The sequence below is a fragment of the Xiphophorus hellerii genome, chromosome 9 (genome assembly GCF_003331165.1).
Source record: "Xiphophorus hellerii strain 12219 chromosome 9, Xiphophorus_hellerii-4.1, whole genome shotgun sequence".
Lineage (NCBI taxonomy): Eukaryota > Metazoa > Chordata > Actinopteri > Cyprinodontiformes > Poeciliidae > Xiphophorus > Xiphophorus hellerii.
In genome coordinates, this window is record NC_045680.1 from 17412047 (window position 1) to 17430325 (window position 18279).

General features: G+C 36.7%; 1 protein-coding gene across 2 annotated transcripts in view; it reads right to left on the bottom strand.

Moving 5' to 3' along the window:
* The window catches only part of sema6bb (sema domain, transmembrane domain (TM), and cytoplasmic domain, (semaphorin) 6Bb), a 171443-nt gene that overhangs the window by 32435 nt on the left and 120729 nt on the right, over positions 1–18279 (bottom strand). For both annotated transcript variants that reach the window (XM_032572026.1, XM_032572025.1), the window contains 3 exons: positions 14266–14406; positions 9836–9913; positions 3208–3266 (listed from right to left, as the gene is read on the bottom strand). In XM_032572026.1, the coding sequence (XP_032427917.1) occupies positions 3208–3266; positions 9836–9913; positions 14266–14406 (278 nt within the window). The remainder of the gene's footprint in view (positions 1–3207; positions 3267–9835; positions 9914–14265; positions 14407–18279) is intronic.

Here is an 18279-nt window from a genome sequence, read left to right on the forward strand (position 1 = left end):
ATCTTTAGGTGTTATTGCTAAAAGACCGGTAGAGAGCAGAGCTCTTCACCTGCTCGTGGGCGTCAAGAAGAGTTTATGTGTTTAAATCTGAAACTAAACAGAAAGAGATATGAGTGCCAGTTCTTAGCAGCATGCCCACTTGCTTGTTCTGAGTCAATGATCTGGAAAATTACATCATTTGCACATTGTCTCACCTGCCGATCCACTGTAGACATTTTTTCTTGAGGGCTATGTGAAAATGTTTGCAAGAAGGTCCGTTTGATTCTGTATTTGGGGGCGTTTTTCCTTCACAGGGCCAATTTTTCCAAATTATGAGAATTTATCAGGAAGCTTCCTGTCCTTCTGTTCACAAAATTGTTTTAACTGCTGAGAAACGTTTACTTTTATCGCAGGTGTAACTGCAGAGGGTTGACAGGTGTTACTCTCCAGCAGTAAAAGCATTGTGTACAGAAAGGAAGGATTTTCACGTTTACATTTGGGATATCAGAACAAGGCTATAAACCCATTACTTTTGATCAGCAACAGAAATGCAAGACCAGGAACCCACAGGTGGAATTTTACAGCAGATATAAAATAATAAGTTCACATTCCTTTGTTTTGATCAATTATATCTGCCTCCACTGTCTGAACATTAAGGTTTTCTCACTGTATTTACTGTTTTTCATTAATCTGTTCTTTTAGATCAAGTCAAGATGAAAAGTGGTCCAGGTAGAACCAATAAACATTTAATTATATGGCAGCCAACTTAAATTATTTAAACTTTTTTTTAACTTTCATGACTTTTTGGCCCATTTGCTAAGACACTACAAAACATTTAGAGAGATATGTCTGTCCCATTTTGTTTTAGAAACAAACTTTTAGGTTGAAATAAATAACAAATTTGAAGCACTGTAAAAGCATGTTACAAGAAGGAAACGTGTTTTGTTTAATTCTGGGAATCTTCCTATGCTTGTCTGTCCCTAAACAATTATTCTTCTTGAGGTTTTTTTTCATGCTCCACTGCTAAACCTTAAAGGTACACAAACACATTCAGCCTTTAAACTGTGCTCTATTTAGTACTGAACAGCTGCTGTGATTAGATTCACAGGATGAAGTTTAGCAACTTTCTACTAAAGTAAGAGTTGTCTTTTCTCGTGTTTCTTGGTCGTCTGTTGTGTGTGCATCCTCTCGCGGTTAGGTTACACTTACATCGACAAAGTTAAATATGCCACTACTTTTCTGAACTACTGTAACATTTGTATACAAGTATGGAGACTATAAAACCACAAGTGTTGATGATGCACTTTTTTTTATAAATGTTAAAATTTAATTGAAATATGACTTTCTAAAAAATAATACAGTAAATGTATTGAAATGTATTTTGCAAAAGTCTATCTCATGAAAAAATTATCAATGAAGATAAGTTGGTTCATGTTTGAGCAGTAAACGTATGCATGTTTGCTGTAGTTAAATCTGTGTTGGTTGAAAAAAGAGCTACCCATTGTGAAGAGTGCACTTGCATAGCGACATGCTACAGTAAAAACATGTAAGGTTGCAAATCAAGAATACTGACTGATCCTACCAATGATACTACGGTACAAATTGTAGCAGTTCTGAGTTTATATCTAACAAATTCACCCATCTTTAAAATTAAATCTTAAGTTGCAGTGTCACCATATTATAAAATGTAGAGAATGCTTTTCTAACATAATTATTACATTTTGTTATATATGCAAACTTTGGATGAAACTATAAAAGGGAAAAAAAAGAGGTTGTTCCAGTGTTGAATTTGTAGAGGACTATGTATACAAATAGCTAAAGCCTAATTACGCCCATCTCCCAGTAATGGCTGTAGTGGTGAAAACACCACAAATCTTAAGAGTTAAATAAGTTTTGCATATATATCTGTTTATCTGGAGGTTCATCTGTGTAGAAATTAACGTGTCACATTTTTATCAGGATTAAATGTATTGCTAAAAGCACTGAAACCTTTTATAAGACTATCTGTGTTAGACACAGGGTGAAGACCGTTTGGCAGCTCTTTAGAAGTAAGGCCAACATTTTTATTAATGTTCCTCGCTTGTTTCATAAAATGGATACACGTGGGCTTAGTGAAGATGAAAAACTAGTCAATTTTCACCACATGCAGACTGAGCGCCGACCCTCTATTACAGGGTTCACCCCCCCCGTGGTTCAGTGGTCAGCAGATCTGAAGTGAGAGCACAGCATCAAAAGGAGCACCCATCTAAAGCTGGATTAGACTTGTACACGAGCACCCTCTCTGAAATATTTTTCTCTCTTTTCTCCAGGAGCATGGCACATAAACTCAGGAAACTTTCACAAGAGATGGATTAATTTGCATGCTTTGGAATTAGCACTAAGATCAAAGAGAGAGGATGTCAGGGGAGCATCCTAAAAACCTCTGCATATCTACAGCAGAGATTATGCTTTGCTTTAAATCAGCTTCTATTTTCATAATGATGCACAAGAAAGAAAAAAAGGCTGGCGTTTTACATAATTAATTACTTGTAGATAAAGTAGAGCCTGGCACAAAGCAGATACAAACAACAGAATAAAAGCAAAATTGTTCTTTATGCTATAGGACAAACTGAGACCAGAAGGGTGTTATGTTAAATTTCGATGTTTGCTCTGCAGAGAAACAACGAACTACAAGGCACTAAAGAGAACTGGAACTTGTTTTTAAAGTTATTTGTGCATTTTCACACCACATTAGCCAAGTTAAAATTTCCGATAACACTTTATTTGACGGATTGTGAATAAGTCTGTCATGACGCCGTCATAAACATGACACAACACCATCATGAACATGAGTAAGTCTTCATGAATATTTATGACTGTTGTCATAAAGTGTCATTCGGTAAATCATGACACTTTTAATACAAAGTTGACATTATTCAAAATGTCTTTGTTATTACAACTTGTCATTTACCAAGAAATCATGATCTGACATATATTTATTATAAAAGTATTACTGATTAAACTTTAAAAATGATGTAGCTTTATGTTATTAAAGCTAAAGTTTAATCAGTAATACTTTTATAACAAATTTATGTCAGATCATGATTTCCGTCAAATAAAGTGTTACCAAATTTCCTCCTCTTGTCTTTTTGTTTGAACTGAGAAAGTCATGCAAACATCTGGGAAATACATGAAATGCCATTTACTTTCACATGTCTATGTAAACTGACAAAGAATCGGTCCTCTTACCATCGCAGTCACCCAAGTGGGCCACGTTTCCATGTTCAACATCTTGCTCGAATGGCAGTCTGCGGAGGATAAACGGCACACTCATTAATCAGAGAGCACACAAGCACAGCAAGCCAGCAACTGAAACACAGAGCAGATCGCCCCTGATAGGGCTGCACTATCTCAACATTACAGGTAAGGACTGTGGGAATCTTTACAAGCTTTTTTCTTCTGGTTCAATACAAGAAACTCGTTTTTATTTTGAGAAAGTGGATAAAAATTCATTAAATCATAAAAACAACTAAAGAGGCCCTTGAGGTATCTAATGTTCCCTAATAATTACCATTCCAATTTTAAAGATAACCATTCACGCCTGCAGCTGTGTCCATAATTAAGCTTATTCAAGCTGGATGACAAATATTTCTAGGTCAGCATGCAAGTCTTCACATGAGGTTTTTGGCTCTAAATATAAACTCCCCGTCTTCAAGGATTAAGGAGTCTGTGTTGCTGGTAAATATCAATTTACTTTAAATGCACATAGTCAAACATGCTAGTCTGTTATCTAAACAACAAATACTGTTTAGTCTGCTTCTGTCTGTCTACATGTAGGCCAATAATGTTGCATTTTTACTCCTTGTGCATTCTTCCAGGCACAATGACTCATTTTCCAATAGTATTCAATGGTTGAAATAGGCATCTGATCACACTGAAGTGAATAGTTTGTCATTTGTATAATATTTTCATTTTTTAAGAATGACAACATCAGCGAGAATTCTTAAAAAATACAATGCATGAATTAATAAATGATCTGCATATCATTAGGTAAAGTAGGTATTTGCAAAATGTGACCTAATTCTTAGAAAAACCTTACTTGCCAACACAGCAGGTGTTTTTATTAAGTTGGCCACAAGGTTTGAACACATCTCAGGAGGAATCCTGGCCCACTCCTCTTTGCATAAAGTCTCTAAAAACTTGACGTTTCATGACAACTTCATGAGTTTTATGTGATTCTTTTAAGCCACTTTTTTTGTTGCTCTAAAGCCAGTCTGCAAGATTCTGGCTCAGTTAAGAAGATTCCTTTCCAAGACTTTACTGTATATGCCTACCCTAATAGGGTTGAAGTTATTCTGTGTCTTTAGAAGAAACTGCTCCAAATTGACTGTGGCAAAAATTACTGGGTCATATTCAGCATTTTTTAATTCTCCAAATAGAAGAACTGTGGCAGGAAACACACACATGTGCACCCCAATAAAACATGGCTGTTGCTCATGTTGCTGTTGCTGAATAAAAAATATCTTAAATGAACAAAAAGTCTTGCACACATGAGGACTCTGCTGGTTGCAACACTTTGCAGTACCAAGCTAAAGTTTCAAACATTTGGCTCTTTATCATAAAATTTAAAAAGCTGCATTTTTAATAACATGTGACAGTCATGTGAGCAAGAAGATTTCAAAAAGTGAATCTGTGAAAACATTACATGACAGGCTTAGTTGCAAGCAGAATTGCTACATGGCAAATATTCTGAGTAGAAAAATATCTTAAATGATAACATACATGTCTATGTACTTGCAAAAATAAACATTTTCTAGAAAACAAGCTTGAAGCATAACTTTTCCAATTGTGTTTTTTCCTGAAGGGACTATGAAAAGTTCATGTCATAATCGGCGTTTCTCCTCATCCAAACATGGAGAGTTGAGTTTTCATAAAATCATTTCATGAAAACCTAAGCTAGGAATCAACATGTTCCTCTATCTCAGAAAGATTTTAATCCATGCAGCTCAGTACGTTTCCAATTCTGACTGGTTCAAACTACCACCACATTATTAACACATTTCTCCTGTTTAACTTTGGGCTGATTCCTCAACTTTCTCCAGATCATCTTCACCCATGAGCCATGCTCGAAGGCAGAGGGTGCCCGATGGTCATTTAATATTTTTACAGTCCCTGAATGAATGAAACAGCAGCTGATGCTGATGGTTCTGGACAACATTCCAGCCTCCTTTGGATTTACTTTTTGTTCCCGACATCCTTTGAAAGCGCTTTGTTATTTCCAAGGCTTGGACCGTGAGAATCTCATGATTTTGAGGACAGGTGTGTTTTATACACACAGCCACTTGAGGTCATGAGTGCCTTTATTTGGCTGATAGAACCAATCTGTTGGAGCCAGAACTTAGGTTGTGTTTCTGGTGATCAAATAGTTCTTTATCTCAATGGCATGCAACAAATTTTTTAGCTCTTACATTATGTGTTTTTTTTCCCTATTTTACAATTTTGGTTGATATTCTCTCTCTCTCTACATTGAAACCAAACTACTTGCTGTTCAAGCAGGAGGTCAACATCCATGACTATTTATGATTCATAAAAATCTAGAATATTGTCAAATTATTCAAATGTTACTCAAAAAAAAAACACACTTAATTGTGAGACTTTTTCAATAATCTCACAATAAAATGTAACTTATAGTATTTCTGCAACTAATTTCCTATTTGGGCAACAGGGAGAGCAGAAAACTCAACACTATATAAGTTACAACGAAGCGAGGAAGTCCAGAGGAAATGAGAGCAGCTCGGCACAGGCCAGGTGCTCTCAAAGAAAAACACAACTGCTTTTGGTTACGGCTCGTGTCAGGGGAACAGCTCCACATTGCAACGCGCAGAGACAAACGAGACTGTGTGGTTTAGTCTGAGCACAATGTACTTGCCTGCAGGCTTCATTTAGAGCAGAGCTCATTTAATGAAATTCATGTGAAAGAAAAAGTTATTGTTTAGTGATTTAAGTGGAACATATGTGAAAGTTCTGCTTTGGCAATTATTCAAGAGCAAAATAAAACATGCTGCATCCTGTAAAACTATATAATGCTCCTCGAGCTTTTCCCATTTGTTCAAATAAGAGTCACAAGCTTCAGATTATTTAATGGGGATTTTATGTTACAACCCCCCAAAAAATGGTGCGGAATTGGAAGGAAAATTATACAAGGTTTTCTAACTTTTTAACTGAACAAAATATTTAAAAAGAAAGTTTTGGCGAATGGCTGTATCTTTGTAGATGTTAAACTCTTATGTTGTTGCTCTATAACTTTCAGCTGCTTTGAACATCTCTACAATTTTATGTCTGACCTTTAAAAACAATTATTTCAACAGGGTTTTAATTGGGGTTATCAAACTGAAAAGGATTGGTCAGAGTTTTCCAAATTTTATTTCTAAACCGTTATCTTCCAATTTATATAAATGAGCTGCTTTGTGTTGGTCTGTTGCATAAAGCTAAATAGAATATATGGGTTCTGAGACTGCATTGTGACAAAAAGGGGAAAGTTTAGTGTATGATTACTTTTGCAAGACACTGTACCTGAACTGTTTGGTGATTAGTAATCAATGTAAACAACCGTAACAATGCAGTATTATCATCACACACAAATACCACTGAAAAAGACATTGCAAACAAATGTCTAAACAGATTTCACTTTAGACTTTAGTCTAGAAAAGAAGCAGCTAGGCAGGAGTATCAGAATGACCTTTGAAATTGGTTTGAAATGCCATTCTGATTAGTTTTCTACAGATACTTCTGGTTCCTACGCTTCAGCTGCAAAACAAAGTGTGCAACACACAGTGACATTTAAAAATCAAAAGTGACAAAAGTATTGAGCAGAATTCAGGCTTTGTAGAGAAGAATCAGCAGAAAAGGGGCTTCAATTTGTCAGGTGAAGCTGAAAGGAAGAATATCAACAGAGCGTCTCAAACAAAACAATGAGGTGAGTTGCAAACAACATTACACAAAGTCTGTACTAAGATTTAATCACAATCTGATTTGTCTGCAGTCTGAGTGGTGATTACAGTACCTTTCCCTCTAACATTCACAATAAAGCATGATTGAAGGATATAGGGGGTATGTTCAGATTCTTCCTTAGTGGTAGATGGGGTCGTCGATAACATTCTGTAATTGCATTAAATCTGAGCCCCGGGCAACAGACCATCAAGTTGGCTTTCATAAAGACCAAAAACAGGAAGGAGCAGTGGACCTGACGCTGTCCAAAGCCTGAGCAGTGGTTCACTGTGGAGTTTAGCAGCAGGAACAATGTCTTGGCACGAGTTAATATAATTCATGGCAAGAGTGCATTCCCCCAAATCTTAAACATATGTCTTAATAACTTTTCATATTTCAGAATTTCTTTTACCTTCAATGCATAATTGGTGAAAATCCTAACGTTGCACTTTCCTATACAATCTAGATTATGACATTTCTTTCAAGATGTCAGATTGTTGTTTTGTTTCTGGCTCCATGGAAAGCAAATATATTAACCGCACACAACATCTAAAGAATGTGAGCAGATGAGACTACTAGATTGCCTTTGAAAGTTTGATTTTACAATTGGAAAACCTTGCTGTACAGTAACTATTTGGCCTTTTAATGCCACTGAAATACATTGATAAATGAGTTTAAATATGCGGTAGACGCATGACAGATATCATAACAAAGAATAATGTCTTGAGTTCAGCTGGCCGCCTCATACTCTCTGCTAGACTACATATAGACTGACAATGTTGCTTTTTTACATCTTGTACATTTGTCCAGGTACACTACTTCATTATTCAAAGCCTTCAAAATAAGATATAATAAAGACCACATGATTTCCATGGCACATGCTGTTGAAAGTGTTGCAACATGGTGTCCAAAGCTGAGGTGCTGATTACCTTTATTGCATTCCTACAAAAGAAAAATAATATATCAAGTAATTATTATAATTTCCGGACAGAACATCTGTATACTTTTACTTTGCACCATATTTAAAAGTATAAATGTGCTGGCAGGAGAACATAGATGTTAAAAATTCAAGCTGAAAAGGATCATGAATGTCATGAAAGGTACACTTTCCTTCAACAAAAGTGGCACAAATTGGAAAGAACTCTTCAGTCAGACATTTACATTAGGTCCTCAAGGACATGAATGTCGATTTATTTTCCCCTTTTCTTAAGACTTTGTGACATTAGGGGCCTTTGATCATGGCAATCAGAAAGAGAGAAAAGGAGAGTAAGGATCCCAAGATGGAGAACCGCATACCAGATGACTTTACTGGTGATCAGGCTCTGTATATGGGATGCACACATTGCCATTATTCCATGAGTCACTACATGCCTGTGGTGACTCGTTATCGGTCAAGCACACCACCTCATTTTTTTATATTGGATGCAACAAGTTTGATGTTCCAATTTCAACTCATTCACATGCTCAAAATAAGATGCATAGGCTTAATGACATACATGTATCTTTCACTATTACAGTGTTTGGATAAATCCTCTTTCGTAAGTCCCACTGCACGACCCACTAACTAGCCAAGTAGTAAGTCCAAGTTCTTGTACTTCACCTCACATAAAACATTCAGCATTTTGAAACTTGTACAGAAATGATAGTTCCAGCAAGGCAGTGCTCCCAACCACACATCAAACCACTTTTGAAATGGATAAAGCTGGCTAACATAAAGTTTCTCCAAATACTCTGGTGCAACCCCACTGAAAATAAATGACCTATGCTTAAAAGCTGAGGAAAAGAAGTACAAGTTTAAATAATGTATACCAATTCTTTAAAGAATAATGTTAAATCTGGCCAGAATTGTGCTAAAACATTGCAGATTAATAGTTCAAATAAATCATTAGAAGCACATAGCCTGATATGACATTCATGTCAATGGTATGTTAATGGTAAACTTCTGACAGAACCTGTGTACCATATTACATACTTAGTTTGATTTTATGCTAGAATCAAGAAAGCACAATTATAAAAGTACAAATGAATTCATAAAGCTAATGGTTTTAAAATTACTATTAAAAATACAAAGCTTCCTTGGTGGTTTTCCATGTCACAATCTCTAGTCGCATGATACTGTCTGACGATGGCTACCTGAGAAAGGTTGCATTATTCCACAAAAAGGAACTTCTCAGAAACTCGATATGTATTCGATTGCAAAGTTGACCGCCCTTGGTAAATCTAATCAAGACAAACACAGAAGCCTTTAATAGTATAAGCAGCCTACCCGAGGTGGTATTTAAGGTCTATGTTGTCTGTTCAGCTGGCACTACACTTGTGTTGGAAAGCCTAACTCAATAAGCAGCTTGATCTATGAGAGATTTGATTTCAGTGGAGGGAAACGATCAAGACTGGAGGTGAGCCGTGAAGACAGACAAGTGCAGCAGGAACAGCGACGGGTCTCACTCTAGTATACAAACCCGACATCTCTGACACCTACGCAATGTTTTGTGACAGCTCAATAGGTAAACACAAAAAAAACAACATTTAGGATGAGCCATAAGTACACTAAAATAAGACTATGTCATAGATGAGACAGGGAGGAAAAAAAAATTACTTTAAAGACTAGAATCAAATGTAAAACTCCCAGTGTGGATAAATAATGCATGAAATATCTCTAAGGGTGCCAGTTCTGCTCTCAGAAGGCAGAAATAACCACGGGATGACTAATAATGAAATAAATCGACACAAAAACAAATCTTTAGAATCAAAGGGAAAGAAAATAGAAAGTGGTAATAAACCATGTACAACTTCAAAAGAGGATAAAGAAACGGTGTCACAGAGCAGACAGGAAATAGAAGTATTTGGAGTGTTTGCATGGATGTGTAGCCACAAAGGAAAAGCGTCCCACCTGGTTCCAGGTCTGAGAAAGGAGCAGGTGCTTCCTCTTGTCCACCCACAGTATGGGTCCCTGGAGGCGATGCAGTTCCTGAAGGAAAAGCGGAGGAAAATTAATTACCTCAACCTCAAAGATTAAACTGGGTTCCCTTAAGGAGGCCTCAAAGTTAGTCTCTGATCTACTTGATGAGAGCAACTTAAAGGGATAGTCATCTCAAACATGAAGGCTCACAGTTCACTAATTAGTGTAGTTAGTACAACATTTTTACTTATAGGGATAACATCATATTTATATACACTTCATTGAAAACACATATATGCTTTTCTTCTCTGCAACATAAAATTTAAGTGTCTTCTGTTTAAGGTCAGTTAAAAATACAAACCTGTTTTATGTATTTGCCTACAAAAAACATCAAATACAATCATTCAATTTTAACATTTTGGTGAAAAAGTTAGTTTCAGGGTAACCAAAGCTATAAAGGACACTTATGTGTTTGAAAGACTAATAAAGAACAATAAATAACTGTTCTATTGCTACGGACAGAGGCTCCATTAAGTTAAACATGGATTTATATTTGGCTTTGATTGGTTTTGGTTTAAAACTGAAACGTTTCCCAACTGTCAATCAGGCCGTCATCCAGTGAAAATGAATGTAACCTGAGTCAGCAATACCTGGTTGCCTTTCAGCAATATTTGAATAGATTTCTTCACAAAGCAGAAAAAGGCTCTCACAGCTCTCTATGCTGCACAAGTGCAATAGAGATGCTGACTGCCACTAAATTCTCCATCTACAGCCTGTAGAGGACATTTTAAGTGTACTGCTAAGGTTACAATGTTTATTATGACAATAAACCATAAGTAATATGCAATACTTTAATGACGTAAATAAAAAAGTGCAGTATTTTATTGCTGGAAAAGTTTTTAATGGCAGTGTTATAAGTTTAAAATAACAAAACAGAGAGTACACAATCATCTTCGCAAAATCGTTTCCACCTCCAAAGGAAATCTGGACGCTTGCCATGGGTCAGTGTTTTTAGTGTTTTTATTTTCACAGTAAATCCAGCTGGCTGAGTAATCCTGTGTTTATGTTTGTCTCCTTCCTAAATGATGGAGATGTTGATCTAAATACCTACAGATTCTCATGAGTTTTGTTTCCCCCCCAAAAAAGTTCCCACAACCAGAACATCTGAGTTTGTCATTCTCCCTTTCCTGTCCTTTCAGCCTCCAGCACTGAATCTGGGAGTTTTGTCCCTTGTTAAAAGGGAACTGAATGACTTATAACTACTTGATTCAATTGCTTTGCTCCTTTAAACAATCCACCAAGTCGAATTAAAATCAATTAAACCTAACTAAATTATTTTGTAATTTCATTGCATTTTTTTTTTTTTAGATTATTTATGCAAGGTTTAGTGTTGCGCATCCACAAACACTGAAGACGTCAAGGATTAAATCAAATCTGATCCATTATGCTTGACCATATTTGGGCTTTTAAATACAAAGAATATTTGTCAATATTTGACATACAAACACAAAAAGTAAAAACATTCCACCCTGCAGTACAGAACACAATTGGGATTGAGCTGGAGACCAACTACATACTAACTAGATTTAATTGAACTGGATCTTGTTGAGTTGAAGTTGGACCAAATCAGGTTCTCAACGACTGGATATGCATTGAACCAGTTCATCTTGTAAGGTGGCTTCAAATGACAAACATGGGTAGATTTTATTTTAGTTTAAAGAAACATAAAATAAATCATTGTAAACCCGATTTAGGAAATGTTGTCGGTGTCCATATTGCTTGGTGTACAATTGCAGTGCAACATGTTAATAAATTACAAATAAAATCTTAGATGGCTGTGTTTTCATTTAGTTTCCTGACCATCAAATGACACAAGCAGCATTTAGTAGTGACGAGTAACAAAATTTTCCTGGTAACAGTAACCACTGCCCAATAAAATTGTTTGAAAAACTAATATTCTCTCTTGTAAAGTATTGCAGAGTGGATTATAGGCCAGTCACTAATTATAAAACATTTAAATCCTCTGATGTTAATCTATATTAACATTCTATGGACCTCAAATAGGTCAGACTGTAAAAGTCTAAATTGCATGTTCTGTGCGGGCTCAACTTCTTCTAAATACTGAAAAAAGGTTTAACTGAACAATTACAACTTAATTGAGGGGGAGCTAAAGAAATACTTAAAATCACGGCTCACGGGTTAAAAAAAAATAAATAGAGCACGAACCGCTGAAACGTGACTAAAAAATCCTCAACCTACTCATGCACAAAAAACGAACCCTGATACGCAAATATAATAAGCACACATGCTAAACACACCTCAGGGAGCACACGAGTGGTTTCCAAATGTGGTCTGGATTACACGCCTGCATGACTCACCTGCTCCAGTGAACACATGTGCTGCTGGGGTGTGCACTGGTTTGTGTTAGTGTGGTGGAGGACCCCAGCGGGCCGCAGCCACAGGTCTCGTGAAGAGAGGAGTGTTTCCTGTGTTGCTCTGATTGCATGGGTGTAAGCAGGTGGAACGTCATTACATCGCATTTATGCATCTTGTGTATTAAGAGTGAAATTAACCATAACAAAAGAAAGCTGTCCAAATGGCCTGGGTCAATCATTTTGGGTTTTCCTCTTGATTACACGTCATGTTTTGAGCATAGTGGTTAAAAGAAAAAAGAAAAAAGAAAACTATCAATTTAAAAAAACTCGTAACAGTCATGCCACTAATAAATGAAAAGGTGAACTTCTCCATATTTTCCAAAATCACAATTTTTTTTCTTTGAGTTGTTTATGACTTCCTTTGAATAATTAATGTTTCAACACATTATTGAACTTTAATGACTGTCAGAAGAAAGTTGGGCATGATCAGAGAAGAGTGCCAATCCTTTTACCTTTTTGTTGTTTTGATGTTGTTCATTAAAATAGAAGTAAAGCATTGGAAGCTACACTCAAAATAGCATAGGCTAGCATTGTGTAGCAGTGTAGCATAAAGTGCAGAAAAATAAGACGGCTTTAGTTTTAGTTGCAATCATCTTACAAATATGTGCACAGTCAAAAAAATGTGTTTGGACAATTTTAAGAAAGGCTGTGATTTAGTAACTTGTGAAAGATATACTCATTTTCCATGACAGCTCTCTGATTGTGTATACATCGTAATGCCAATGCTGATTTGAAGAGCAGCAGAGGAAGTTCTTCTGTGTCTGATAATTATTAGTAAGTTCTGCTCAAACGTAGCTGTGACTAAGCTCAGGATTTCTCAAGAAAACCCCTGTATTAAAGTCTTTTACTGCATGAATCTTGACTGATTTATTCATGAACATTTTTGCAAACAAAAAAAACCACAAGATCATAAACAGATGTTATATTAATGTAAAGTATAACTGCTCCAGTGTAATTGCACACAGGAACCAGGAAATTATAATCTTTTAACATCAAGTGATCAGAGGCAATGGAATCAGATTCATCTTCCAAGTCATGCCTTAGACTTAGACTGCAGCTATTTACAGAAAAACTCTTTACATTTCCCCAAAATTCCTTTAAATATGGCTGAATAAAATTTTGCCTTGTTTTGCTATGGTATTATGTGAAGAGAGATATTGAGTGATAATGTCATGCCTGAAGTTTTTGTTTCTCCGATTAAAACGGCTAATGCCACACAACCCCAATTGCAAATGATAAAACTGAAGAGTTGTGATTTGGGAGAGTAGTGTTTGTTATGAAAATACATTTTCAGACTATAGGACAACAGAAGCCTACGCTAACAGGCCAGCGTTTCAAACCTCGAAAAAGAAATGAACACTTTGAACACAGAATTGAACACAGATTACTGTGTGGTAATCGTCAGTGATCTTTTGTTGAGATGGGTCACTTTAAAAAACCCTTTGGTTTTTAAATCCTCTACTGTTCATTACTTCTGCTGAACACTGTGAAGGGAGTCAAAAAACCATTAAGAAATATGATTGTGGTACGGCCATGGTCACCAAACTTATCAATCACTCAATCAATCCACTCTACTATTTGCCAGTAAAGAACATCTAAAGCCACACCTGCAACTTGCCCCTCAATCATTTTTGCACCAAAATCTCAATATTATTGGGATAAAACAGGTCCAATGGGTCTTAAAAGTTTCAAAACTAAAAGCCTTTATTGAATATTTTACAATCCCACCGCCTCAATCATTTAAATGGGACTCAATTCAGTTTTCAGAAATAATTAGGTATTATTCCTTTTATTAAGACCAGAGATTATTTCAAGCTGCGCTTCCCTCTTACTGCAGCACAGCTCGTCTGCTGCAGCTAACAAAGCTCTACTTTTCACCCTCCTTAAAGACAAATGTTGGATGGTCCCTCCAAGGTCACCAACTTTCGTTTTCTACCTCACTGCCCATTTAAGGTATGGTTTGTGCTTTATGCTTCGCAAGCTTACTTCATGCATCGGGAATAGAGCTGGCATCGGGCCACCGGCACTCTGACCACACAGGAGGGAAAAGCGAGGAGCAGTGTGTGGCTCGCCCGGTCCAGAGTGAGAGACAGCAGCTGCCTGGCTTGCATAGAGTCCTCAGCACACCTGCATCACAGAAACGGGCAGAAACACACAAAACAAGAAGAATTTGCATTAACCAATTTCAATTACTAGCTCGCGACCGCGCATTATACCCCTGACCTTGATCTGAGCATAGCAACAGGGCAAAAATGTCTCTCTTGACTCATTGTGAAACACAAACAAGCCAAAAGTGCTCTATAAATAAAAAAAACTGTAATAAAAGCGAGAGCGACAAGTGCCTGATGTTAAAATGCCAACCCAAACAGGCTGATTGTGGAACTTCAAGGGGTCGACTGGCCTTCAAAAACAGCGGCCAGGATCCAAATCACCTCTAATTGGCACTTAGAGTCACAAGAGCTGGCAACAACCTGCCTTCATGCAGCAGATTTACACCATATTATGCACATGTGCATCCATGCATTAGTTATATCTAGACAGTTTATGGTAATAAGATTGTGGATGGCCCACAGTCATTAAGAAGAATATATCATTCTGCTAAGGCCAAGTTGTGAGTCATTCTTCACAGCCAGAATCATGAAATGCAGGGAAATGAGGAAGGAGAGAAAAAGTAAAGAAGCCTTGAGCAAAGAGACATTAAAGAAGTAAGATCAGGTGAGGGAAGTAAATAGCAGGAGATGCATGGTGCATTTGAGAATATAGATCTGTCTGACAGCAGACTTTAGGAAGGTTGCAGTATACCTAAAACATGTTACCTTTGTAGAGGAAGCCAGTGTCTTTGGGTCAAAAAATTGAACTAGCACCTAAAATTTTTCTGCTATTTTAAGTCAAAGTGTCATTTTGTGCTTTTATTTTTATCTGTCATTGTGTCTTTAAATGGGTAAATGGCTCTGGTTTGGAAAACAGCATCTCAAATGTTTTTGCTCTTTTTGTGGTAAACTTGCAATTAGTAATAGCAAGTGACATTTTGTGTAATCTGGGGCTTATCACACTTTTTCCTTTTTTTAAGAGATGCACAGAGAAATTGACTTTTGATTGGAATGGGAAGATTTTCAGCTTGCTCAGCCTTTAACAATGATCAGTGGGTTGGAAACTCAGAAATCCTATCTTTTTTCCTATCAGTGCTCTGATCAGTGGTTTGACAATTTAACGGTTTGTGAAATTGGCAAAGGAAAGATTGACCTGGAGCCGACTACAGCAGAATACTTGGGAGGCTCAATGTGTACCAACAAAGTCCTCCTTCTTAGCTTTTTAAGCTTTCAACTTCCTAAATGCTGAAGTTTTGAAGATCTGGAAATCTTTTGGAAATCTTTTAAATAAAACTGAGTATCTTCACTCTTTAAGAAAAAAAACATGAAAACTGTTGCTGTTTACAGTTTGTGATGCTAAACTTCTTAATCGTTAATAGAAGGTGCGAAAATATTTTTAGATGACTGTCACTCCAAATCCTTTGTCTTTTTAAAAAAAGCAAAAGATGATGATCATCCTGTCTTAAAAGGGGCATCTCTCTAGTAGTCTAGGGGGGAAAAAAACAACATTTTGACCAAATCTAAGCAGCTAAAGTTAATATTAGCAGGTCAAAGCTTGAAAACCAGAGATCTCAAATCTCTCGTGAATCTCTAGAGGTCTTTTGTTTTAGTTTTTGATGAACAGGTTAGGGTGATGAAGGCCTGGAGGAAGATGCAGCTGTAGTCTGATTAGACTGACGCCTGCTGTGATAGCTGGACTGTCAGCAACCTCCCGGTGAGCTCACCATGCACACCAAATTATTCCTAACACACTGGCTCCAGGCCTCACCAGCTTATTTGTCAAACTGTCTCCCTCACATTTCCCTAGCAATCACTGCCCTTCATTTTGTCAAATTTGTGACAGAAATCACCAGCATGAGTTAAAAGAGATGAGAAAGGAGTCAAAGAAAAAAAAAAGTCTGTTTTTAGCCAGTCAGTTCAAGAAATATTCCCAATTACCACAACAGAAATTGTTTAGAAACATCTACTTTCTTTTTAAATGCCTCTAATTATCCTTAGTGAAAGATAATCACCATCCAAAGCTGCCTGCATCTGTGTGACAATTATCCCCTCTCCCCACTGGAACGCTGCATTTCAGCGAAGAACAAAACACAAAAAGGAGTGAAAAGAAAATGCATCTAGTGTTCACTACGTAATGATCTAGATCAAGTGAAGTCTCAAAGCTGTGCGCCTTGTGCAAAATGCTAATTACAGAAGCACAAGAGGCCCTGTTCAATCCAGTCTTTTGTTAAGATGCAGATAAGGAATAGGATTCAATTCAGACTGAAGACTGAGGGTCTGCCTTCCTGGCAATAACTTTGGTCAAGATCAAGGATGATTGGATTTTCACATCTCTTTCATTATTTTGTAATGTTTGCCCATAACAGTTTGTCTCAACCTCATTAGAGGACAGTCAGATTCTGTGATAATGATTATTAGGCTCTAATTCAAGTCTCATCTAATTACCATAGTTCTCCTTCTTGTATGTTATTGGATTGTCTCAGACACTGCAGAGTGATTTATATCTTGGTGGGCACATTCAAATGAACACATTTATTAGTAGTGGTCATATTCTATATGAATTTTGAACTTTTTATCTGAGGAAATCAAACTGAGCACAAATCAGCAGTCATTAGGAGCAGCTGAATAAAAATATACCTAATATTTCTTTCTTTAAAGGAAGAATATTGTCTGATGATGGTGCAGTGCCATCAAGTAGACATTAAAAAAATTTTACTTATTGCCCTGCCCCTTACTGAATACATCATGGTCATTATGGTAAACTACCTATAAAATCTTAAAATAGTTAGCAGTCACAACTGTGAACTGATGTTAAATTGCATCTAGATTGCCGGTTTTGCTGGAAGGGTTCCTGCTAATCCAAACCCTCACCCAGACAAAAAGTACGAAGCGCAGATCTTCAGAAAGTGCACCATTTTCAACTTTTCTCACTGTATACTTTATCTTCCTGACACAGTGTTAATTAGATATTGTTGAGCATCAATTAAATCAAAAGCACCTTTGACGTAGGGCACCAACATTAAAATGTTTAAAATTACCATTTTAAGGCCTTTTCTACCAAACTAGTTCTTTGCGTTTCTAATTTTAAAAGCTCTGGATCCAAAAACTGGTTGCTATACCAGCATAACTTTGCTTCTGGACTAAAAGAAAAATGCTTTCACCAGGAGATAGAGGATACGACAGACAATCAAAACATTTTGAGCACAATGTTTAAGACTTCAGAGTTCAGTTTGGTTTTGATCTGTCAAATTTCAAACAAAAAACACCTTTGAAAATTGCCTCAAAATTGCATTAGCACCAAAATAACAATCTTTTATCTTCCCACAGTTCTTCATATTGTCTATGCTGAAGTTTAAGTAGGTCAATGTCCTGTTTACAGCTGAGCTCGCAGCTGATTATATTCCACTGAATCCATGAACTAACTCTGCATTTCAGTGCTGCAAATGTGAATAAAGGACCAGCTGATTAGGATTGTGAAGCATTCAGTCACTTGTTGTTTAGAACTGAAATTTGAAATTAAGCAAGCGATTGTGGAAAAGGGTTTTCTTTTGCCGTAATATTGGAATAAATAAAATAATTTGTTTTGTATAGCTGTGTCTATGTACCGTGCTCCTTCACAGAAACACAGAACAGGGAGGATCAAACAATAACTGATTGAAATGCTTACAATGACTTTATGATGCGTCTACAACTCGTCCCCCAGGTGGTGGAAAAGCACAATTATTTTCTTGCAGAACCAGTTGAAAACTGGCACCAGCACTAGATAAGCACTGGAACCATTACTGTAGCTTTCTACCAGTTTGAAATGAAATTTGAGGTAAATTTAATTGTAAACTTGTCAAAAAAAACATTGTGGGTTTGTTCGCATGACTAAGCTGTTTTAAAGCAAGATCTTAATCTCTGTATTTAG